Source organism: Nematostella vectensis, chromosome 7 (assembly GCF_932526225.1).
Source record: "Nematostella vectensis chromosome 7, jaNemVect1.1, whole genome shotgun sequence".
NCBI classification, from domain to species: domain Eukaryota; kingdom Metazoa; phylum Cnidaria; class Anthozoa; order Actiniaria; family Edwardsiidae; genus Nematostella; species Nematostella vectensis.
The window spans coordinates 14,387,839-14,413,833 of NC_064040.1; the positions used below are offsets into that span (position 1 = coordinate 14,387,839).

The window sequence follows — 25,995 nt, forward strand, 5'->3', positions numbered from 1 at the left end:
CTATTACTAGTAGGAGTTCTATGTATTAGCCTGTTAGGCTTTAACGCTGGTGGCCAGAACGTTTGGCTTGTTTGACTTTAAACTTAATCTTGAAATCTTACAGATCCTCCGTGCAGCCGAAGCTATGAGCTTGTTTGCCTCCCGTCGGGTTCTTCTTCAATTGTAGCAGCAGAGGACTATAAAGAGGCTCTACATTACTATTCTCATTAAGATGTCACGAAGCAAATTCAAAATAGAAAGGTAATGTTATTACATTATTATTTAACAAGAGAATACCTCATCGGCAAGAAGAAAACACAAGTTTGTTCCGCACGATAATTTGAATTCAATGTAAGAGACCGTACAAATTAAATCAGCAGTTTCCGTTATATTTTCTTATATTTGTCAAGTGTTTCGCTTAAATATTAATGTGAAAGTTGTCACCAAAATAAAATGTTTTATGGCCGTAGCTTCACATTGTGAACACAACTTTTGATTTTGCCCGCTTGTCATTGATTTATCACCCACTTCCACCGTAATTTTGATTAGCTAAAAAAGAAAATCTTCGAACGCTGATTGGTTGCAAGCAATTTATTGGCTTTCTATGTCTGTTAATGTCTGTGTGAATCGTGAAAAACTACTCAAAAGTCTTCCTTTTTCAAGTAAAGCCTTATATTGCTAAGGTAAGGAGGAGTTTAGCGGCTAAAAATGCTCAGTTGCATTGGAGAAATGATGTCCTGTTTGGCAAATCCATTGAGAACTATATCCGGCTATTTACATTAAGAAACAAACGAATGTTTTCGAGATAACAACATATTCGCAATCAGTAGTTTAATATATCTAAAGTACTTCATTCTCTCTAGTTTTCATCTTATTTTCAAGATACTTATGCTCTAAAATGTGTTTCTATCACTTCTCTATAAAAAAAATCCTAATTGAGATTTAATTTCTCTTTTTTTTTACTTTGGTACCTATTAATTCGTTTTTGTTTTCTTGTCTCTTTTATACAAAGCTGTTATTATATAAAAAGTGCTTGCCTATGTACATGAAATAATACAGCTGGTATAGCTATGAAATGCAAGGATATCTTTATAGCTGGTATAGATATGAAATGACAAGGATATATTTTTTTTTCTCAGGTGGTTAAAGCAAGGAATTAACCCAGATTCATTATGTAGGCTGGCTGAAAGCAAATGTAAATTAATGTTTTTTCATATTCTTTTATTGTTTAGTGTTATTATATTCAATCAACCCGCATTCCTTTCCTATAGCCAACATAATATGCTCTTGCGGAGTTGATACTTCCCTAAAATCTGAATTAATAAAAGCCTTAACTGTCAACAAAATTATTAACAGACAGACAGACAGACAGACAGACAGACAGACAGACAGACAGACAGACAGACAGACAGACAGACAGACAGACAGACAGACAGACAGACAGACAGACAGACAGACAGACAGACAGACAGATTAGTTTATTGGTACCGTGTAAAGACTTTTACATTAGTGTGAATCCAATAAATTTAACATTAAGCCATTCAAATTCTCTAAAATACATATATACAGACAAAAGAACATAGAGAAGATGCCAGTACCCTTTAAATATTTATTCTTTAAAAAAAGAATGTATGTAAGCCTAGGGGTAAATAAAAGGTTGTTTTTTTTTTCTTGTAAATTGTTCTATGGATTTGTTCAATGGCTTGGCCCTATTCATGGCTGATTAGCTTTTACTTATTCATGAGCATCGTGAATCAGATCAGTGATCGTGGTAGATGGAACTTGCCATGGATCACTAGTTCCATTAAAAGGTTAATCCGAAAAAAGCAACGTCTATATAACCATGCCAAACACTGTAACAACCATGCTGCCTGGAAAAAATTTAAAGACTTGCGTAAACTCGTAAAGAAAAATCTCGCTAAGGCACACAGCGAGTATGTGTCCCAGCTCTTAACAGTCCCAGAGGGTAGTGAAACAGCGAACCATACCATAACCAAACGGTTCTGGACGTACATCAAGTCCAAAAAGACCCATGATGTTGGTGTTGCTCCCCTACGCGATGATAAGGGTGAATTAGTCAGTGACAGTCTTGGTAAGGCACGTGCTCTGAGTTCACAGTTCCAGTCCGTTTTTACTCATGAAAATAATAGTTCTATACCTACACTTGGACCAAGTCCTTATCCGACTATACCGTCTACTTTAATATCTATAGACGGTGTTATCAAACTACTTCAAAATGTTAACCCGAAGAAAGCTAATGGCCCTGATTTAATCCCCTGTAAAATTTTAAAAGAAGCTGCCCATGAAATCGCCCCAGCTCTGACGTTCTTGTTCACACAATCTTTAGAGACCGGTACTCTCCCGAATGACTGGCTCAGTGCAAATGTGACCCCAGTGTTCAAAAAGGGAAATAAGAATATCCCTTCCAACTACCGTCCTATTTCACTGACTGCTGTACCTTGTAAAATACTTGAGCACATTATTTTCCATGACATAATGAATCATCTTGATACCCATAATATCCTCGTCAAGTTCCAACATGGTTTTCGCAGGTTCTTTTCCTGTGAAACACAATTAATAACCACCCTAGAGGATGTGGGGAAAGCTCTAGATCTCGGCAGACAAACTGATCTGATCATCATGGATTTTAGTAAAGCCTTTGATATTGTTCCCCACCAGCGGCTTATTTCCAAGCTGGATTTTTATGGAATTCGGGGTCTCCTAAAGACCTGGCTCACAACCTGGTTAACACATAGGGAACAATCCGTTCTTGTTGATGGAGTCTCATCTGCCCCTATAAGTGTGTCATCTGGTGTGCCCCAGGGGACCGTTCTCGGCCCACTGATGTTTTTTACTCTACATAAATGACATCGGCAATGATTGTAAATCTTCTACCATAAGATTGTTTGCTGATGATACTCTTTTATACAGTGTCATCGAGGCAACTTCTGACGCACATCAGCTCCAGTCTTATCTTACCTCCATCGAGAAATGGGCAGAGAAATGGCTCATGTCCTTTAACCCAACAAAATGTTTTGTCATGAGAGTCACGAGAAATAGGGAACCTATAGTATTTAACTACACATTGATGAACCACATCCTTAAACCAGTTGAACACCATCCATACCTAGGCGTCGAGCTCTCGAACACACTTGACTGGAGCTGGCATATAAACAACAAAGTGTCCAAAGCCAACCAGACCTTAGGTTTTCTTAGGCGCAACCTAAGCAACTGCCCAGAGAACATTAAGGAAGCTGCTTATAAATCGCTCGTTCTTCCACACTTAGAGTATGCCAGCTCTGCCTGGGATCCATGGTTGAAGAAACACGTCAAACAGATTGAGAAGGTTCAAAGGAGGGCGGGTTGTTTTGTTAAAAATTGCTGGGATAGGACTCCTGGCACAGTCACAAACATCCTAAACGATTTGGAGTGGCCCCCTCTCTCTAAAAGGCGCCAGGATGCCAGGCTTACATTATTTTACAAGGCTGTTAACAAAAAATTAGCACTTGAGATACCAGACAATATTGATAGACGCACCCGCCAATTACGCAGCTCTCATCCAGATAAATTTATTGAGTTATGTCCAAGAACAGAAGCTTATAAGAACTCGTTTTTCTGTAGGACAATAAAAGAATGGAACAAGCTGCCCCGCCTTACCCTGCATTCCACTAGTGCAGATATTTTTAGAGAACGAATAAAATTAAATTAAATCAATAAAATTATATTAATACCAATAATAAACGGTTTTTATCTTTTTACTTTATTTAATCTTTTTTTTATTCTGCCTTATTATTATTTTTATTCTGCCTTATTATTATTTGTATTATTATTTATTTTTTATTTATTATTATTATTATTATTATTATTATTATTATTTCTATTATTATTTAATTTTTTATTTATTTATTTTTTAATTTTTTTTTATTTTTTTTATTTTAGTTAATTAATTAATTAATGTATTTATTTATACAATTAATTTATATCCACAGTGATGGTAACCCCTTTGTGGATTAACAATGTAGATGTAGATGTAGATCGTTCAAGAGAGTTACTCATATGTAGTAATAATGTATTTCAAAATATATGGATGTTTGCTAGAGATGAAAGATGGATTAAGAGAAAAGGATTTCATTTATCAAAATTTGTTTTTAGTATCTAATGAGTTAATTGGTAAAAATGTATAAAAAGGATTTCAAAATATATGGATGTTTGCTAGAGATGGAAGATGGATAAGAGAAAAAGTATTTTATTTATCAAAAATTTGTTTTTAGTATCTAATGAGTTAATTGGTAAAAATGTATAAAAAGGATTAGGAATTGAGGATCAGGTATAGTTTGAGAGTTTTCAACCTTAGTGTTATGGGGTATGTAATTTTGGGCTCTCTAGTTTGATTATAGATTTGGGCCCTTTAGTTTGATTATAGATTTGTAACGAGTGCAAAAAAGAATATGAAATTGTCTGTAATATCCCACTCTTTGTAAATCTATAGTCATACTACTTTATCTATTACCTGCCAGCAACCAGCCAACCAGCCATACTACTTCGTCTATTACCAAGTACAACCAGCCACCCATAGCACACCTCGGCCCATACCACCATGTCTATAGCCTAACATTCTCCCTTGCTTAAAATACCTTAAATTATGCACTATCTGCTATAGTATTGACTGTGTAAACTCAGTCATGATATTTTTATTTCAGGATAGTCCCACTTACAAACTTGATAAGACAAAATATAATATCAACTCATCTCTTATTTATTCAAGGATCACATATAAACCTTTTTTTGAGGGTCCTGAACCCAAAGAATTATTTTTTTGTAGATTCTCTGAAGTATACTCAATAAATAAAACAAGACTAACATAAATTTATTAGTTTTAAGATCTTATTATATGGCAAATATAAATATATTTTTCGGTATCAGGTGTCTATCAAGTTTAACTCTACATAAAGAGCACAAATCTCTCTTTTAATGCAAATAGTATCCTTGGGTACTGACAATAAAAACTACTAATGGTGTCATTGTTCACGGTATTTTCTAGGGGGATTGGGAGAGAATAATTTTATAATAATAAAAAAGGTAAAAGTAATAAGCCATGCATTTTTGTGTATTATAGATAGGGCTCATTTTAGGAGATGGGAAACATGGAACATAGTCAAAGTGTAGAATCCTGTTGTTATATCCCTGGGTGTGTCTCTCGCTAAGGTTTAGTCTTTTTAGTGGTTGGGGAGAGGGGGGGGGGTGTTGGGATGGGGACAAAACCCTAGTTTAGAGTGGCAAATAAAGCTGGCCTCGCTTTTAGGCAGTGCCTAAATCTATATATTAGGCTTCATATGTCATCAATATTGACTACATTTTTGTACTTTGTGTTCTATACTAGTCATCGATAACTGGAGATGAGTCTCACATAGGCGACACATTCAGTGAAGTCAAACTCAACTAGCTAACGGGTACTAATCAAGCTCTTATATTTGAATCGCAAATTTAATACATTTGTGCCGATGGAATGTAATGATAAAGGCAGAAAAGTTTATTTCGACGGCATGTGAATAACACGTGGATTTATGAAGAGAGTGATGTATAGGTACGAGTATATAAGGGGGGACATAACGTGCTAGTGTCACTCTAGCGTTTAAGCCATATTAACTTTTGCTAATTTTTTGGTACAGAGTTTTTCCCACAGGGTTTTTACCTCTGGTTTACGTGTCCGGCTCAGTATTAACTTCTTGTAAATATAAATAAGGTGATTATAATATTTCACTTTTTCAGATTGTAATCGTATTGGACATTCAGCAGTGTTTACTGCTTGTCAGATTGTTTTGCATTGTAATGGTCATTCAGCAGTAGTGATTACTGCTTGCTGGCTACATATCCAAAATAAACAGGAGTTCTCCTGAACTGTGATTGTTGTAAAGTGTTATGAAATGGTGGCAAAATTACATTTTCTACGTGCTTTTTTCACGATAACACTAGGGGCATACAACACAGGGAGCACATCACTAGGGGGGCACAGCACAGGTAGCCCAACACTAGGGGTGCACAACACAGCTAGCCCATCATTAGGGGGCGAAAAACACAGGTAGCCCATCACTAGGGGGGCACAACACAGCTAGCCCATCACTAGGGGGCAAAAAACACAGCTAGCCCATCACAAGAGGTGCAAAACACAGGTAGCCCATCACTAGGGGGCGAAAAACACAGGTAGTACATATAAGGGCACACCGTCCATCACATCTTCACAGACTAGTTTTTTTTTAGATTTGAACACAGGTAGACCACCAGTCTCACATTAAGTTTGGAAGATCTATAAGAGAGATTGTATGTGCAAAACTGAGTTTGACATAAATTCTATATTTTGCAAAGAATAATTAAGACTGTTGGAAGGGCACTCGGTAAATACATTCTAACAACCCTGCTATTCTCATTGCTATTCTCATTGCTATTCTCATTGCTATTCTAGTTAAAAAAATAAATACAACAACAAAAGTTGAGAAAAAATCACACGTAGATCAGTGCCGTTTATTCAAAGTTTCTTTAAAGGCCTTAAAGTGCATACACCTATTTCAAGCATAACATAGGAAGTAGGCTTGCTACTAACTCGTGTTTGATTTACTAAAAATATCCAAACATGTCCACTAACAACAAGCTAGAAAAGTACAGATTTTTTCTTTTTTTCTTTAGGTATCTTGCCCAGTCCATGCTCTCAAAAACGGACCTCTTTGTTTCCCTGTGTACAGCACCCCCTCCCTCACCACCACCCCCTTAGTAACGGGCCTTAAAATGGCTATTTAATTATAAGCATTTCCCCTCCCACACTACCACCCCCTTAGTTGCGGGCTTCAAAATGGTCATTTAATGATAAGCATTCCTCTCCCTCACTACCACCCCCTTAGTTACGGGCTTAAAAATGGCTATTTAATGATAAGCATTCCTCTCCCTCACTATCACCCCTTAGTTACGGGCTTAACAATGGCTACTTAATGATAAGCATTTCCCCTCCCACACTACCACCCCCTTAGTTACGGGCTTTAAAATCGTCATTTAATGATAAGCATTCTCCTCCCACACTACCACCCCCTTAGTTACGGGCTTAAAAATGGCTATTTAATGATAAGCATTCCTCTCCCTCACTACCACCCCCTTAGTTACGGGCTTAAAAATGGCTATTTAATGATAAGCATTCCTCTCCCTCACTATCACCCCTTAGTTACGGGCTTAAAAATGGCCATTTAATGATACGCATTCCCCCTCCCACATTACCACCCCCTTAGTTACGGGCTTTAAAATCGTCATTTAATGATAAGCATTCTCCTCCCACACTACCACCCCCTTAGTTACGGCCCTTAAAATGGCTATTTAATTATAAGCATTTCCCCTCCCACACTACCACCCCCTTAGTTACGGGCTTCAACATGGTCATTTAATGATACGCATTCCCCTCCCACACTACCACCCCCTTAGTTACGGGCTTAAAAATGGCCATTTAATGATAAGCATTCCCCCTCCCACACTACCACCCCCTTAGTTACAGGCTTCAACATGGTCATTTAATGATACGCATTCCCCCTCCCTCACTACCACCCCCTTAGTTACGGGCTTAACAATGGCCATTTAATGATAAGCATTCCCCCTCCCTCACTACCACCCCCTTAGTTACGGGCTTCAAATGGTCATTTAATGATAAGCATTGCCCCCAAACCACCACTGGGTGGTACTTTCCTCCGTCGCCGACCCACTGAACCCTGTACTCATTTCTCCATCAGGACAATAATTGCCAAAGTTATTCTCATCATACTGACTTCCTTGTTTTGCATTAAAAGGGCAGGTTGCAAAATACGGGTCAATGTGTAGTGGTTTTCTTAGAAATTGCCAGAAAGAAACCAGAATATCGCGCCCCTCAATACCGCGAATACTGATAAAATCTACCTTCTTACAATAATCTGCTCCTGTAAAACTGGTCAAATCGAGGTTGGAAATCTTTCCGCGGATGTAGTCTCTGTACGACAGGGCGCTCCCTGGTTTGTAATTGGTGGTGGCTCGGAGGTGCGTCGAGTGGTCGCGTATAGCTGTCATGCGTTGCTTTGAGAATCTGAAGTCTTCCAGATTCGGTGTCTCTTCGTTTGATGGACTGTCTAGCGTGTACCCCACTGTGCAAAAGGCGTCTTTGTTTCGATGCTTCCGTGCGAAGGATACGAGCAGTGTCCACGCCCACCCTGGTTCAGTGGAGAAGTCACAGAAGACTTCGTGCAGATGTCCCACCCCTGGAGTATGGATGAGATAAATTCCGTCTTCTGTTCTCCCTCGCTTTAGATAATCCAGGCAACTCCGACTTTCCTGTTGATTGAAAATGAACAATGTGACGTGTTTTTTTTAATAATTTTAGCGTTTCATACGTTTCACACGTGACTAATATATCCCGTCAGTATGAAGATAAGGAATACTTCACAAAGCTTACAGTTATGCGTGCGAGTCACAGTATGTATTCACAGCACTGTTAATGAAAACGTTGCCCAATATACGTTAATAATATGCAAAGGAGAGGAACTCTCCATAAAAGTAGACATGGGTAATCGACCTATGTTTTACGGTATAATATTAAAGCTGTCTTTTAAGGTGTGTTCAACGATCGTTAGTAGTTCGAATCGCCTGAAGCTTATGTACCGTCTGCAACTAACGGCAGTGTTATCTCTTAGGGTTAAAAAATTGCTTCGATCCCGACTTATGTACCTTGTGGTAGGTTTTGGTGATGACTATAACTTACCATGGCTTCTTTTTCCCTGTAGAGGGTAAAGGATGACTGTTACTTACCATGGCTTCGTTCTCTCTGTAGAGGGTAAAGGATGACTGTTACTTACCGCGGTCCTCGTTCACTATGTAAAGGGTAAAGGATGACTGTTACTTACCATGGCTTCGTTCACTATGTAAAGGGTAAAGGATGACTGTTACTTACCATGGCTTCGTTCTCTATGTAAAGGGTAAAGGATGACTGTTACTTACCATGGCTTCGTTCTCTATGTAAAGGGTAAAGGATGACTGTTACTTACCATGGCTTCGTTCTCTATGTAAAGGGTAAAGGATGACTGTTACTTACCATGGCTTCGTTCTCTATGTAAAGGGTGACTGTTACTTACCGTGGCTTCGTTCTCTATGTAAAGGGTAAAGGGTGACTGTTACTTACCATGGCTTCGTTCTCTATGTAAAGGGTAAAGGATGACTATTACTTACCATGGCTTCGTTCTCTATGTAAAGGGTAAAGGATGACTGTTACTTACCGTGGCTTCGTTCTCTATGTAAAGGGTAAAGGATGACTGTTACTTACCGTGGCTTCGTTCTCTATGTAAAGGGTAAAGGATGACTGTTACTTACCGTGGCTTCGTTTTCCCTGTAGAGGGTAAAGGATGACTGTTACTTACAATGGCTTCGTTCTCTATGTAAAGGGTAAAGGATGACTGTTACTTACTGTGGCTTCGTTCTCTATGTAAAGGGTAAAGGGTGACTGTTACTTATCATGGCTTCGTTCTCCCAGTAGAGGGTAAAGGATGACTGTTACTTACCATGGCTTCGTTCACTATGTAAAGGGTAAAGGATGACTGTTACTTATCATGGCTTCGTTCTCTATGTAAAGGGTAAAGGATGACTGTTACTTACCGTGGCTTCGTTCTCTATGTAAAGGGTGACTGTTACTTACCATGGCTTCGTTCTCTATGTAAAGGGTAAAGGATGACTGTTACTTACCGTGGCTTCGTTCTCTCTGTAAAGGGTAAAGGATGACTGTTACTTACCATGGCTTCGTTCACTATGTAAAGGGTAAAGGATGACTGTTACTTACCGTGGCTTCGTTCTCCCTGCAGAGGGTAAAGGATGACTGTTACTTACCATAGCTTCGTTCTCTATGTAAAGGGTAAAGGATGACTGTTACTTACCGTGGCTTCGTTCTCTATGTAAAGGGTAAAGGATGACTGTTACTTATCATGGCTTCGTTCTCTATGTAAAGGGTAAAGGATGACTGTTACTTACCGTGGCTTCGTTCTCTATGTAATGGGTGACTGTTACTTACCATGGCTTCGTTCTCCCTGCAGAGGGTAAAGGATGACTTTTTCTTACCATGCCGGTTCTCCCTGCATTAGGTTAAGGATGGCTATTACTTACCATGGCTTCGTTCTCCCTATAAAAGGAAAAGGAAGAGTTTTCCTGCAGTCTGTTTAACGCTCCATGGCTGTACCCATCGGAGGACAAGAGTTCACAAACATCTTGGCCACCTGGTACGGTTCCGTGGTTGAACGAGAGGCATCGCGGGTGACTGGTGCAGAGCATAGCGCAGTCCATGTGACACATCACGTGATGCGTGGCTATGATTGATTCGTTTAGTCGCTTATCTGTTTAAAACAAAGAGAAAATCGTCCATTTCAAGGGTGGCGTCATCCTACAGCTCGGTGTAAAGAGCGCCAGATGCTGGCCTAGTGAGGCCTCCACTATCAGGGCCATAGCAGAGGGCGGGCCATGCCCCCCCCCTAAAAAAATTATTAATGTTTCTGTATTCCCCCCTCCTCCAAACATTTTAGCGGAGCCCCTGCGAAGCCCAATAGTCATAGGAAAGTGGTGTATAACTATACGATGAAGTTCCCGTGGTCACGATGGGATACCTGTGGATTTTCCCGTGTCTGGTGTCTGTTTTTTTGGCGCGAGAGTCAGGACGTGCGTAAAACTATAACGGGGAAATAATTTATCTGAAAAGAAGCACTCACTCGGTTGCTTTTTCCCTACACTTCTGTAAACTTCAGACAGCTTTAGGGAAAATGTATATAGAACAGAATAATAATTATTGAGACGACCTGAAGACTTCCCAGAAGTGAGTGACTACACAGAAACAAGAACAAGCTAAGACCCAAGACGCTAAGATTTTTAAGAAAATTATAATTTGCTTATCGGGAAGCCGTAAAAACTTTCCCGTTAAAACTTACGGGCCCGGTAATTACCGGTTTTCTGTTTTTCTTTGTGAGTTATATTTCTTTTCGCCGTGAGTCATTTCTTTTTTCCTTGGGGTTTTTCTTGTCTCGGTGAGCTATTTCTTTTCTTCGTGAGCTATTTCTTTTCTCCTTGAGCTATTTTTTTTTTCGCCGTGACAGATATGGGCCACCGTACTTTCCAGACGACCGAGTAGAGTGTTGGGACTGAAGAAATGTTTTGGCTTTGAAGCTTGCAAACTGTTTGGACTCAAGCGAAACATTGAACTGCACACTAGCGATATAAAGATGTTGCTTTGACTCCACTAAATTTATTCTTTCGAGGTCAATAATAGCAGAGTGGATATTAAACTCTTTCTGTATTCGATTTTAAGAGAAAAAAGACTATTCTCTTTATCCTTTAAAAGATTTTTACTCTTTATCATCTCATTCCCTTTCTTTGTACACAAGAAGCCCAAGAAACAACAAACTATAACCAATTTAGCAGTTTTATATGAATAACCAATTTCACGTAATTTGCATAAAATCTGAAAAGCCACGAAATTGTACAATGGTCGGTAGTTCACTAAACAATCATAATACATAAGATTTAAGTGTTTGATTTGGTGAGATTTGGTTAAATCAGGACTTTATTATAACTTTGATTCGAATTGGTTGCTGAATTCGCTGCTAACTTTACTACTTGAATTAGCTGCTTAATTAGTTGCTAACTTCACCGCGGTCGTTTACTCCCAACGACAAAACACATATTTAAGTATCGGATAACTTCACTTACAATAAAATTAACTTACCGTCTCTCGAGCTATCTTTGCTTTATTTCGCTGTCTATTTTTTTTTTTTGGCTCTTTGGTTTATCCAACAAGTAACTCATGAATAGACTGGCTAAATAATTACTGAATTTCAATAAAATAAAAAAAACCTAGATTTGCCGATTTGTGTAGAAAACTGGTACCCCAGTTGGCATCGGCACTTTTCGAAACAAGGACAAAGAACAAGTTTAAAATGTCTCATTTTTTAGCAAAACTTCCATACCTTCGCAAAGTTGTTTACATTTTTAGACGGTGACAGCTAAATGTCAAATCGTTTGACAGAAAAGAAACCCGATTGGCTGGTAGGAAATCCCATAAAATGATGTTAGCCGTGATTGGCTTTCTTCTTGCCGGGTAGTGAAATGGTTTCCTCAGTGATCAAAACTCTCAACTCGACACAACTTGAAAATTACCCGATTTAATCGGCAAAAAAGCACCAAATAAAATAAATCCAGCATGAATATTTTGAAAAGTCTTTGTTACTGTGATAAGATAAGACCATAGATAAATTTTCTACTAGGTACAAGTTGAAAAACAAAGAATATCAAATATTTTAGTCCAAATAATAGATTTAGTTGTCATGCACGGTTTGGGCTCCCTGTGCACCCTCAACAAACAATTTCTAGCCCCCCCCCCCCCCCCCCCCGCCTATATTCACATTATGATGAAAAGCTGAGGGTACTTATTAAAGAAGAGATATCCAAAGATGGTTTTTGTTCTAATGTTCTATTTTCTCTTTTCCTTTTTTTTCAAACATAATTTCATTTCAGAAAATTCCTCAATTTTTCAAAATTACCAAATATAATTGTAACAATTTTGCTACATGGAAACTGTAACGGTGAATACTTTTAATCAATAAAAACCATTTCATTAAGCAAGTCTTCCACCTGCTATGTACTGTTTGTACAATTTTTAGATCAATGAAATTATTTCTCCTTTTATGTATCAAAAGAGAGAATCATTAACATTAAGATAACATTCTGTTGCTTACATAAAAACTGCTTAGTGGTTATTTTCCGAAAAATATTCTAGACTTATCCGACCCGAAATTCAATCGAATAGATGACAAATAGGTAACGCTACTCATAAGGCTTTAAGTTTATTGGATTTATTGGATACGCTGGTAATAAACCATTATTATATTATTATTATTATTATTATTATTATTATTATTATTATTATTATTATTATTATTGTTATTGTTATTGTTATTGTTATTGTTATTGTTATTGTTATTGTTATTGTTATTGTTATTGTTATTGTTATTGTTATTATTATTATTATTATTATTATTATTATTATTATTATTATTATTATTATTATTCGTCTCCAGTTTGCTCCGCAGTGTTTTTCGGATGGAAAAAATTGACAATGCTTTTCGAATTGAAAAATATTTTTCTCGTGAAAATGAATATATGTACGTATAGGCTGCATTCCTATGATATGTGCGATAGAAACCTCTAATCATACAGCACATAATATATACCCTACTACCACAGAGCTTTTTTCCTTTCCCAAAACATTTGTTGAAATCTGTTCGAAAGTTCGGGAAAAAAAGGTTGTGAAGAGCTAAAACTACGACGAAGCGATATTAGTTTTTTGAGCTAGTAAGAAAACGTTGAATGAAGCCCTAAAATTCCTAAAAAAATTTTTTTTGTTCGCTGCAGCTGTGACAAGTTAAAATCTCAGGACTGAAAAATGTGTGTTCCAAAAAAAAAAAACTCAAAACATTTGTTAAAATCTGTTCGAAAGTTTAGAAAAGAAAGGTTTGGGATTTACGACAATGCGACGATGTAGTTTCAGAAACTTTACATCTGAAAAAGTCCCGTTCAAAGGTCCCGTTCAACTTATAGTGTTTATCAGTGTTTTTGAGCTAGTAAAAAAACCCGGAAGGTTTATCCGTAGAATTCTCTAGGAATGAAAAATTCGTGTTATGTTGTCATATCGCTTTATAGATATATATATAAATCCCTTTCATATTTATATTACAAGGTAACTGTCCTTTGGGTGCCACAAAAACGATGGGAGGAAATGCTTTTTATCTCGACATTGCTACTTACCAACAAATCTGACGTAATGACCCAGTTTGCTATGCTCCATGTGTAATATGGCATTTCCAAATGCTACTATCAGCCATGGGATTAGCAAATAAAATGCGTGAAAATTGTAAATTCTTCCCACATCCATCCTGTCACAAGCCCAACTCCCTTGATTAATAACGTGGCATCTGCTGCGCGAAGAAAAACAAGCTGAAAAGTCTTTTATCTTGATAATTTATTTTCGTGAATTCTATTGGATTAAAGTATGCAATGAAAAATTAACGTACCCCAAACAATACCTCCAACAAAGACTGACAAAACTTTGTTATTAGCTCCCTCTTTTTCTTGCTATTACCCATCAGTTTGATCCTTCAAAGGGGAAGATGTCTGGATACAAATTTAAAAATTCATAATCATGATACGATTTTAACTAATTAGATAAATGATTGTGTATTTATGGTAGGCGTTCTAAAAACCTTCTATCACGAAAATAAAATAAACATCTCCAGGAGTGACTAGATTAACACATCCATTACCACAGCGCCCCAGGAATCCCGTAAAAATATAGACCCAACTCCAAAACATCAGAAATGCAAACTAAAAACATCACCAAACCCGGATACTCAAGGATTCATCAAAGTCATAAATGACCTTCATAAGCACATCAAGTAATGTAATTCCAAAGTTTAGGCGCGCATACAAAAAAGGCTCGGTCACCATAATTAGATGTTTAAGTGGTAGGCACCTTGATCTGACTTTTTGAAGAAGATCGAAGTGCGCGAGATGGACAGTATTTGACTATTAATGCTAATATATCCATTTCAACTCAGTTGCTATTTTTAGGCCACATTGACAGAGAGGCGGGCAAGTTCCTACCCTGGTTCCTGAGCTTCGAACGTGTCTCTATTTAGTGGCCAGCGAGCTTGAGACGAGGCTCGTTGGCCACTAAATAGAGAGACGTTCGAAGCTCTTGAACCAGGTCAGCAAACTCCTCACCCATTGTCGTTTGATTTTTGTAAGTCTTTTTCCCCAAAGCCAAACAAAACATTTCCAGGTCTAAGGAACCCATAATACGCCTGAAAACAATTTTTCAATAAGGTTGGGTGTCAAAAAGTTCCACATTGGAGAGCACGAGGCCATTCGCTAGAAAATTCCTTTCTTACTCGAACAAAGATATTATCCTATTGAATATACCCCAGCGTGCAAATATTTACAAGCACAGCATTGCTTATTATGCCCCAATAGACCTACAGTACCGCTCTCGAACATGTGGACATATGTTCGCGAAATTCGCGAACAACGTTCGCAAACAGCTGATGTTCGCGAACACAGTGTTCGCGAACAGACCGGGACAAACCGATTGACAAACGGGAACTCGTACCGTGTAACCGAAGACTTACAGTACTGATACTCACTTAAAATACATACAGGAGTTCTGCAAGCGATTCAAATAAATTGTTCGTGTAAAAGTCAGCTGAGAGCTATGGTTATCGTTAAAATCAGAAACAACAAATTCAGTTATAGTCTGATATGCCTTCAGTTCGATTATTTGTAGACGATCAAGACAAGACACTTTCAAGTTTGAGAAATAAAGACGATAAAGATGGCGGATGAAAGCCAAAGCATGCGAAGGATTCGATCGTGCATTTACGAGGGCAGACACAGGCAAAAAAGTTAGTTAGTTTATTCTGAAAAGCTTGCCTCGAAGAGGGAAGGAATGTCGATCGCTTAATATTCTTCGAAGATTGTCGAATGTGACAACTGCTAGCGAATACTTTTGAACAGCGGGAAGCCATTTATTTAACAAATACTTGTATTACACACGGGATAATTAATTTGGGGAAGGAATGCCGATCGCTTGATATCCTTCGAAGATTTTCGAATGTGTGAAAACTGCTAGCGAAGAATTTTGAAATTCTATAATTGACAAATACTTGTAATAAACACGGGAGAAGGAATGCCGATCGCTTGATATCCTTCGAAGATTTTCGAATGTGTGAAAACTGCTAGCGAAGAATTTTGAAATTCTATTTGACAAATACTTGTAATAAACACGGGAGAAGGAAAGCCGATCGCTTGATATCCTTCGAAGATTTTCGGATGTGTGAAAACTGCTAGCGAAGAATTTTGAAATTCTATTTGACAAATACTTGTAATAAACACGGGAGAAGGAATGCCGATTGCTTGATATCCTTCGAAGATTTTCGAATGTGTGAAAACTGCTAGCGAAGAATTTTGAAATTTTATTTGACAAATACTTGTAATAAACACGGGAGAAGGAATACCGATTGCTTGATATCCTTCGGAGATTTTCGAATGTGTGAAAACTGCTAGCGGAGAATTTTGAAATTCTATTTGACAAATACTTGTAATAAACACGGGAGAAGGAATGCCGATCGCTTGATATCCTTCGAAGATTTTCGAATGTGTGAAAACTGCTAGCGAAGAATTTTGAAATTCTATTTGACAAATACTTGTAATAAACACGGGAGAAGGAATGCCGATCGCTTGATATCCTTCGAAGATTTTCAAATGTGTGAAAACTGCTAGCGGAGAATTTTGAAATTCTATTTGACAAATACTTGTAATAAACACGGGAGAAGGAATACCGATTGCTTGATATCCTTCGAAGATTTTCGAATGTGTGAAAACTGCTAGCGAAGAATTTTGAAATTCTATTTGACAAATACTTGTAATAAACACGGGAGAAGGAATGCCGATCGCTTGATATCCTTCGAAGATTTTCGGATGTGTGAAAACTGCTAGCGAAGAATTTTGAAATTCTATTTGACAAATACTTATAATAAAAACGGGAGAAGGAATGCCGATCGCTTGATATCCTTCGAAGATTTTCGAATGTGTGAAAACTGCTAGCGAAGAATTTTGAAATTCTATTTGACAAATACTTGTAATAAACACGGGAGAAGGAATACCGATTGCTTGATATCCTTCGAAGATTTTCGAATGTGTGAAAACTGCTAGCGAAGAATTTTAAAATTCTATTTGACAAATACTTGTAATAAACACGGGAGAAGGAATGCCGATCGCTTGATATCCTTCGAAGATTTTCGAATGTGTGAAAACTGCTAGCGAAGAATTTTGAACATCGGAAAGCCATCTCTTTAACAAAGACTTGTATTAGACACGGGAGAATAAGTTTGAGGTGGGAATGCCGATCGCTTGATATTCTACAAAACCCGAAAAGAAGACATTTATAGTAGAGCATGTTGTCGCTGACTCATGTATTCGAACACAAACGACTACTACTAACAGTTTTCACACATCCGAAAATCTTCGAAGAATATCAAGCGATCGGCATTCCTTCCTCAAACTAATTCTCCCGTGTCTAATACAAGTTTTTGTCAAATAAATGGCTTCCCAGTGTTCAAAAGGATTGGCTAGCAGTTTTCACACAATCGAAAATCTTCGAATAATATCAAGCGATCGATCGGCGTTTCTTCCTCAAACTAATTCTCCTGTGTTTATTGCATGTCTTTGTCAAATAATGGCTTCCCGTTGTTATTAAGTCTACGCTAGCAGTTTTCACACATTTCGAAAATCTTCGAAGAAAATCAAGCGATCGGCATTCCCTCCTCAAACTAATTCTCCCGTGTTTAGTACAAGTCTTTGCTTTGTCAAATAAATGGCTTCCCGCTTTTCAAAGTTTTCGCTAGCAGTTAACACACATACGACAATCTTCGAAGAATATCAAGAGATCGGCATTCCCTCCTCAAACTAATTCTCATGTGTTTATTACATGTCTTTGTCAAATAAATGGCTTCCCGCTGTTATTAAGTCTTCGCTAGCAGTTTTCACACATTTCGAAAATCTTCGAATAATATCAAGCGATCGACCGGCGTTCCTTCCTCAAACTAATTCTCCTGTGTTTATTGCATGTCTTTGTCAAATAAATGGCTTCCCGCTGTTATTAAGTCTACGCTAGCAGTTTTCTGACACATTTCGAAAATCTTCGAAGAAAATCAAGCGATCGGCATTCCCTCCTCAAACTAATTCTCCCGTGTTTAGTACAAGTCTTTGCTTTGTCAAATAAATGGCTTCCCGCTTTTCAAAGTATTCGCTAGCAGTTAACACACATTCGACAATCTTCGAAGAATATCAAGCGATCGGCATTCCCTCCTCAAACTAATTCTCCCGTGTTTAGTACAAGTCTTTGCTTTGTCAAATAAATAGCTTCCCGCTGTTTAAAAGTATTCGCTAGCAGTTAACACACATTCGAAAATCTTCAAGGAATATCAAGCGATCGGCATTCATTCCCCAAACTAATTCTCTGTCTAATACAAGTCTTTGTCAAATAAATGGCTTCTCGCTGTTCCAGCTGTTATTAAGCCCTGGATCACACGTTACCGTTCGTCAAACCGTTTATTTTGCATCTGTTCGCGAACAGCGTGTTCGCGAACAGTCTATATGTTCGCGAATTTCGCGAACGTTGTTCGCGAATTTCGCGAAAGTCGTTCGCGAATTTCGCGAACGCTGTTCGCGAATTTCGCGAACGTTGTTCGCGAAAGTTTCGCGAACAGTGTCCCTATGTTCGAGAGCGGTACTGTAATGATGTCCATTGGTGGTTAAACTTGAGTTGCAGTGTGGGACTGAATATAGGGGAAAGGTTTCTGTTTTTAGTATGTTTTTCTTTCAATTTTTGCCCAAAAGTATTCAGGGGCCGGTTCCTGAAAAGCCGATTAACTTAACCCTAGATCAGCCTAACCCTGGGTTAAAATTCGCTAATCCTAGGTTAGCTAACCTAAGGATAACTCACCATTCCCGAAAGCCGAGTTAACCCCCGATTAACTAACCCTGGGTTAGAAATGGCATGGCTTCCAAGCTAGAAACCGGCCATAAACTGGTTTGGTGGGATTTTCCGAGCAACCACAGGACTCCCAAAGACGTAAACAAAACTGCCAAACGCGCACTTTTCGCGCCCTTTTCGACTTTCGGCTTTTTGATTATTTTTTTTCCGATCGTAAACATGGACCTCAAGAAGTCAAAGCGCAAGCCGAATTTTTCCATTGAGGAAATAACCATTATCACGGAGTCGGTGGGAGAGAAAAAAGAGATACTAAATTCAAAGTTGACAAATGCTGTCACAAAAAAATTAAAGAATAGTGTGGAGTTGCTCCACGAAGTCTTGTAGAGGTAAAAGACAAATGGAAAAACCTCCTCTCCCAAGCAAAGAGGGAGAACTCAGAGTTCAAGCGGGAGAGGGGCAAAACCAGAGGTGGTCCAGCACCCAAGCCTCCATCCGCCGCCACGGCAAAAATAATAGAGGAGTACCAAGACACTCCCAGTTTTTCCGGGCTGATTGGTTTTGAGACCGGTAAGACTAAAATTTGTTTTTATAATCATTTAGAACATACAAGGATAATGACACGGCGATTAGTTCTCTTTTTTATATTTATTTATTTTCTGTTTTTTTAGTAAATTTATTTTTCAATCTTGTTTTCCTTTACAAATAATTTCTTCCGTGCCGGCAATCCTCCCCCCTCCTTTCTCCAAATCAAAAATACCTAATTGTTCCCAGTCTCACACGCCACAACTGTAAAACTGTTCCTACATCGCGTATCAGCCATGTTTGTTCTGATGTGTTCCAACTCGAAGCTTCTGAATCTCAAACGTGTGAATTCTTATATCATCTTCACTCATTTAACTAAGTTTTTGTAAACACAGGGACGTCCGATCGACTAGATGAAAAATACCTCATTTCAATTTGTAGTTTTCACCTTGGAAAATAAGCTTTTATAAGATACCTTAAAGTGAGCTTGATAAAATCACTTGACATGTCTTATATTTCAGGCGATTCGTTGGCTGATGACTTAGAAGAACCATCGGTTTTAGATCAGGTTGAAGAATCAGAGGTTCATCTTCCTACTAAACATGGTAAGAAAGTGCAGTGAAGGATAGATCCTTTGTGATTGTTTGGTGAACAAAGTTTATTATTCAAATCTTAAAACTTAAAATGTAAGTATATAATTAAGTTCTCATCAAAATCAACCGTTCTCTTTTTGGTGGTTCTCTGTGTATTTCCCGACTCTAAAATTCCCAGGGGCCCCAGGGGGTACAAACTGAGGGTATTCACCATAAAACTCTAATTAATTAGTCATATCCTTTTCAGCTACCCCTACTCCAAAGAAAAAAACATTAATGCAGATGACGTACTACAAGTGCAGTATGAGGCCCTCCAGCTTCAAAAAATCAAAAACTACGATTGGAGGTCTTTCTTTTGAGGAAAAGTATAACAGAGGAATGAGGTTAGCACCCAAAAGTCTCAATGATTGTCAAAATAACCCACAATATCTCTTATGATCCAGTGTTATCCCCAGTATTTTTTGCCATAGTGGCGGCACATTAATAATGTTTAAAAAAATGACTTAGGATTGATTTGTGTGATGAACCAAATGATTGGAAGGAATGTTGCAAATTTTTTTTTGCGTGAAAATTTTCTGTTTAACTCAAGTAATTATTCATGCTTGAGCCAAGAACACAGCAACACTTGGAAACTACAGCGTGGCTGAGCGCCACAGATGCCACTGTCTGGAGAGCACACTGTGATGAAATCGTGATATCCGAAATGTACTATATGGCCATTCCTTTTTATTTTTTTGCCGCCTTCAATGCAGCAAATAGAGATGGAAATTTTTGAAGCTTTGAAATTCAGCATCTACCACTATTAATTATTTCCCCATTCTTCTATGTCTATAATAAAAATCCTCTGAGACACAGGCAACATGCATGTAGTAATACAAATTATTAAGACTTACTAGACTTCTAGTCATGTTTGAGCTTCTCTGAGCCATTATATTTGTACAAAGCTGCATCATACATATTCTCATGAATTACAATAGATAATTGCATTTCTTTCTTATGATAGGAAATATGTCCTTAAAATTTGTCTTGGAAGTCCTTTGTAAAAATAGTACACATTCAAGGTCACTCTTTTGAATGTTGTAGCATTAATATTATCTAATCAATTAACAATTAAAAAAAAACAGTTACATTCTCTCAAAAATACTTACAGCACTGAAACCAAAAGTATGGATAGTTCTAATTTATTCCCAAACTTCTTAAAGCCCTCAACCAATCAACAACGCAATGAAGTCAGCAGAAAACAATTAGCAGCATGTGAGAATACCTTTGTTGGATTTCACTGTCCATTGACTGCCTGAAAGTTTTTTATTGTAATCCAGCCAAACTACAGCAAAAACCATATAACAAAAAACTAGATTTTTTCAAGTCGGCTTAAACAGGTTCTTATGTAAATGGTAATTATTGTCAAATTAGGCTAACCAGGTTCTTAGGTTCTTTAAATTTTGTTCAACTTAGGTTCTAATGCATGTCTTTACATGTTGGTGCTGCAATAATTTACACTTCTCTGCTTCATTGCCAAAATTGAAACCATCGAACATGCTAACTAATTTCACGTTGATACTGGTTGAAGCCTCAAAAGTATGTGTGTGCATTAAAACTGTCTTATGCTTTTGGGTCCAGTGCTGTGATGATACTGGGGTAGGACAAATACAAAAGCAACATATCTTAAAAATAGGAGTTTGAAATAAAGTCTCTAATGAGCTTTCCATCCTCAGGGCCCTGATACACATTCAGATCTGGCTCATCATCAGGTCCAGCTGCTGGGCCATCATATATGTCATTTCTCACGATTGCAATATTATGCAATACAGCACAAGCCCCTATTAACTAGACTTTGGTGCCCCCCCCCCCCCCCCTTATAGAACCACAAAATTATATTTCTCTTTCCCTTAGAGGACCTTTTTATTCGGAGCCCCCCCTTTTCTTGGCTAAAAATTTTAGGAGCCCCCCCCCCCCACAATCTTCCCCCCCTCGGTGTATTTAATGAACACTCCCTTACCTGATGCTGGTTGGCTGGGTTAGGATAGGGTGTCATGAGGAAGGGGCGGCATGGATACCCACTGTCCCCTAACAAGTACCCCTCATCTATCCTTGTGTGCTCCCTTTCCAGCGTATTCTGAATAGATGAATTCCGAAATATGAAAGCATCATGAGTACTACCAGGCCAACGGGCAACAATGTTGGTAAAGAGACCTGCAAAAAATAAAGTTGAAACAAGTTCATCTTAATAAAAACAATAAATAAAAAAAGTAAAAGCAAAGCTGGATAAGGACGATAGAGGATCAATGTATGTATTAGTAAATTTTTGGGTCAAACCCTTCCCTTCACCCCCATAGCAAATAGATAGATCTAAAGGATGCAAACAAGCAGTGTGCTTGTATTGTGAGGGGGACCCATTCTTAAAATAAGAGAAATATTGTTTGGCTGATTGAGAGCTGATTGATTGATATTATTCTTGTTGCTGTTATTATTATTAAGGGGGTGCATCTATCCCAACCATCCTCTGGTAAGAACCTGCAAGGTTTTCAAAAGATATATAAAAAAACAACTGCTTTGAGCCTTAGAGTTTTGCATAAGTTCCTTGGCTGCCTCTGCAATTACTTGGCATGCAGTGAAGTTGTTGTTTTATACCCCCCCCCCCCCCCCATCTTCACACCTTAAAATATTTTACCTTTGTTGTCACACACGGCTTGCACGTTAATGCTGTGCTGCCCTTTTCGATTGACATAATCGTTCTCATGATTTGTCGGGGCCTGGAGCTTTACATGAGTCCCGTCAATACAGCCGATAACTCCAGGGAAGCAGTGCTTGTCGTAAAATGCCTGCTTTATCTCCTTTTGCCTCTCTCGCGAAGGCCATTTGATGAAGCGGTCAGCTTTGCTAACAAGCGCTCTTGTCACATATGAGACGCAACGGGAAACGGTAGACTTTGGAAGGCCAAATGTATCGCCTATGATTTTCAAAATTCCCCGAAGCGTAAAAGCGTAGTGCGACAAGAACTTGGACTATTGGAGCAAGTGCGTGATTTCGTCGCGTATCCCGGCTTAATTCCTCCCTCAAAAACTCTGTTATATACTCAATTGTGTCTTTCCGAAATCGGAACCTCGATTTGACCTCTTGGTCGTTGAGGAAGTCACCAAGGCTTCCGTTAAACAAGCGGAAGCGGCGTTCGCGAGCTTGCGGGTAAGCTTCCCCGACCCGGCAAAACAACAAATCCGCCATTTTGTTTTTTGCCAGCTTGCGCTAATCCATGGATTAGCGAGTTAACCCACCTCGCGAGCAGGGTTAGATTTATTCCCCAAACTAACCCTGGGTTAGCGCTAACCGGCGTTTCGGGAACAGAACTAATCCGGGGGTAAAAATCATGGGTTAGGGTCAATTTAACCCTGGGTTAGCGCTAATCGGCTTTTCAGGAACCGGCCCCTGGGGTGTAAGAGTTAAAACATTGAAACAAAACAACCGGCTACATGAGAAGCCAATATGTATTGGAAATATTACGATACATTTTATCCAGGGATAACACATTCTGCTGCTAGTTTGGTTTCTCCATTATTCTCATTCTCAGTCACACGCGCAGAGGTAGAGTAAAACAAAACTTCGCTTTAGAAATCGTTTAAAGTGCACGTCAATCAACCGGTTTCCATAGAAATCAGTCAACACTACTTCTCGCTAAAGTAAAGGCTTTCAGCGCAATCACCACAGAACTCTCTCTCTCGCGTCGGCAAGTCCGGAATTCTGGTGCAAATATGTTTGCAAATAGGCAAAAAGAATTCGGCGAAGCGGAAGAATATTCCTAAGATCACGAAGGTGTGTTCATGACGCCCGTTACGCCAGAAAACGACAAAAAAATCTTTAAATGAAAATAAACCCTTTCTGAAAAAAAAAACGGAAGAATATTTGTAAGATCAGGAAGACGTGTACATTGAGATTCCGGATGACGAAGAAGTCAAGCCACCTGTAATAAACTTCCTCCCTGGTATCAAGTGGGATAGGAAATATTTGACCGATCAAACGCTCTATTCAAAGTTTGGGTGAGCTCGTGAGTGTGACTGATAAAAATAAAAATTGTGGTTATGATTATGGAATTGGCAAACATTTTCCCATGTTAAAAATGAATTTTGAACAATTTATCGTGTGAAGGGGCTCTGTATTCTCCATGGAAACCGCTTGATTGTTTTTGTCTCGACCAGGTGTTTAACCACAGGTAGCCCAGGCAATGGTTTTGAAGCTTGTTCGTAGCTTCGAATCGGCTGTTATTCTTAGAGATAGATAGATAGTTTTTTTTCCATTTCATTTTCTAATTAATCAATACGTTTTACATCATTAAATAAAATGAAATGAAGGGAAGGCTATGAAGCTCCTTGAAGCTTTTCTAGTAGCCTCCCTGGGTAAATATTAATAGAACTAATTTACAATCAGGTTGCAGGTAGCATCAAACTAGCTTTCTGTATTTTTGGTTTTACATTGAAGAGTATGTCTCTGTTGGAATAATACAATAAAATACTCAATTAGAATACTATTTTTGGAATACTACAATACAATACTAAATCACTTGTTTTGAGCATGAAAGGTATTTTTTAAATTTAATTTTAAATATAAAATGGGAGCGGCTATCAGTTATATCTGATGGTAAAGAATTCCATATTTCAATGCATTTGTTTCTTGTAGAATATTTTCCATAGTTTGTCTTATTGGATTTTTTATGTAATTTGGCTGCGTTTCTTGTTTTATGATTATGAATTTCGTTGTTTGTTTTGATGAATGTATCAAATTGGTGTGGCAGTCTGTTGTTGAAGATGTCATATGTGAATAACCCTGTTTGCAATGAATTTATTTGCTCAATGCTTAGAATCTTAAGTTCCCTTAGTATTGGCTTCGAGGGTGATGTGTAATGCGAAAATGTTATTATTCTAAGGATCTTTTTTTGTAAGACCGAAAGCCTTTTAAATCTAGTATTATAGTTATTTGCCCATATTATGTTTCCATAGTAGAGGTAGGGGTATACAAGTGAATTATAGAGTGTTACCATGTGTTGTCTGTTTAGAAAATGACGTGCTTTACAGAGGACACCTGAGATGCGTGATATCTTTTTAGCAACATAATCAATATGATTATTCCATGTTAGATGCTCATCGATTATTACACCTAAGAATTTAGTCTCTTTTACGTTTTGTATTTGTTGGTTATTTATTAATAGACTAATATCCTTTCTCATTTTCGTTTTGCGTGTTTTGAATAATATATAGTGTGTCTTTTTGATATTCAAGGATAATTGGTTGTCATTGAGCCAGTTTTGAATTAGACAGAGCTCAGAGTTCATTATAGCCTCTAATCTTTTTATATCGTTGTCTGAGTAGAAAGCGTTTGTGTTACTGCAAATAATATGAATGAAAGGTCTTTTGAACAGTTGCGGATATCGTTTATGTATAACAGAAATAAAACGGGGCCTAGGACAGTTCCTTGGGGCACTCCACATTTAATGATTTCCTCTGTTGAATTGACTTCATAATATTTAACAGTTTGCTTTCTGTTTGATAAATAATTATAGAACCAATCATAGCATTGGCCACGGATTCAGTAGAATGATAACTTGGCAAGTAGTATTTTATGATTCACAGTATCAAATGCTTTTGATAAGTCTAAAATATTCCTATAGTTGTTTCGGAACCCGGGGGCACTGGGGGGTTTCAGAGAAACTAGTGGGAGGCGTAGATCGCCCCTCCGGGCCTCCCAGCCCCGTCTCCCGTCTTAGGCCTGGAGACGCGAATCGCCCATCCGGGACTCCCAGCCCCGTCTCTAAATATCAAGCGTATGGTGTTTCGCGTACGTAGACAATCGGCGATTGCTAATGTAGGCCGAATCGATTTCACGTACGTAGACAATCGGCGATTGCTAATGTAGGCCGAATCGATTTCGCGTACATAAGCTTTTGGCGACTGCTAATGTAGGCCAAAACGATTTCACGTACATAAACAATCGGCAAAAGCTAATGTAGGCCAAACGATTTCACGTACATAAACAATCGGCAAAAGGTAATGTAGGCCAAATAGATTTCGCGTACACGAATAATCAATTAGGGCTGCAGGTGTTTCGCGTGCATGAATACTAATTAGGGCTGCAGGTGTTTCGCGTGCATGAATAATTATTAGGCGTTGGACTCCTGTGGTATACCGAGCGTTCGAAGGATGAGGTGCGGAAAAGATTACTGCGGGTAGCTAAGGATCGGCCACGCAAACACGTGCGGCCGGAGGTGCTTAGACACCTACTGCAAGGTGCACCTTCAAAGGCTCCGTAAGGGCAGCCCCCTCCCCGTGCCGTGCAGGG

The 25,995-nt window shown here is 38.4% G+C and overlaps 3 protein-coding genes across 3 annotated transcripts; 1 reads left to right on the forward strand and 2 right to left on the reverse strand.

The window, feature by feature from the left end:
• Positions 1-7,570: 7,570 nt before the first annotated feature.
• On the reverse strand, positions 7,571-14,566 carry LOC125556796. The gene is made up of 3 exons (XM_048730728.1): positions 13,813-14,566; positions 10,129-10,355; positions 7,571-8,313 (listed from the first exon to the last, which is right to left on the reverse strand). The coding sequence occupies exons 1-3, from the start codon at positions 13,937-13,939 to the stop codon at positions 7,654-7,656; spliced, it is 1,014 nt and encodes a 337-aa protein (XP_048586685.1). The 5' UTR covers positions 13,940-14,566; the 3' UTR covers positions 7,571-7,653.
• A 4,209-nt stretch (positions 14,567-18,775) lies between these two features.
• Positions 18,776-21,498, forward strand: LOC116607167. The gene is made up of 5 exons (XM_048730660.1): positions 18,776-18,844; positions 18,913-19,123; positions 19,600-19,683; positions 19,919-20,054; positions 21,387-21,498. The coding sequence occupies exons 1-5, from the start codon at positions 18,776-18,778 to the stop codon at positions 21,496-21,498; spliced, it is 612 nt and encodes a 203-aa protein (XP_048586617.1).
• LOC116611447 (putative nuclease HARBI1) lies at positions 21,499-23,045 on the reverse strand. Its single transcript, XM_048730661.1, is given in 4 exon segments — positions 21,499-21,526; positions 21,630-21,864; positions 22,343-22,632; positions 22,634-23,045. Coding segments are annotated over 4 exon segments (813 nt in total). The 5' UTR covers positions 22,894-23,045.
• Positions 23,046-25,995: the final 2,950 nt, after the last annotated feature.

Coding starts and splice junctions, on each gene's coding strand:
- LOC116607167 (XM_048730660.1), top strand. CDS start 18,776: ATGGACCTCAAGAAGTCAAAGCGCAAGCCGAATTTTTCCATTGAGGAA. Junction 18,845..18,912: donor TAACCATTATCACGGAGTCG/GTGGGAGAGAAA, acceptor ATTAAAGAATAG/TGTGGAGTTGCTCCACGAAG. Junction 20,055..21,386: donor AAGTATAACAGAGGAATGAG/GTTAGCACCCAA, acceptor TTCCATCCTCAG/GGCCCTGATACACATTCAGA.
- LOC125556796 (XM_048730728.1), bottom strand. CDS start 13,939: ATGGATGTGGGAAGAATTTACAATTTTCACGCATTTTATTTGCTAATC. Junction 10,356..13,812: donor TCATTACGTCAGATTTGTTG/GTAAGTAGCAAT, acceptor TGTTTTAAACAG/ATAAGCGACTAAACGAATCA. Junction 8,314..10,128: donor ATAGGGAGAACGAAGCCATG/GTAAGTAATAGC, acceptor TTCAATCAACAG/GAAAGTCGGAGTTGCCTGGA.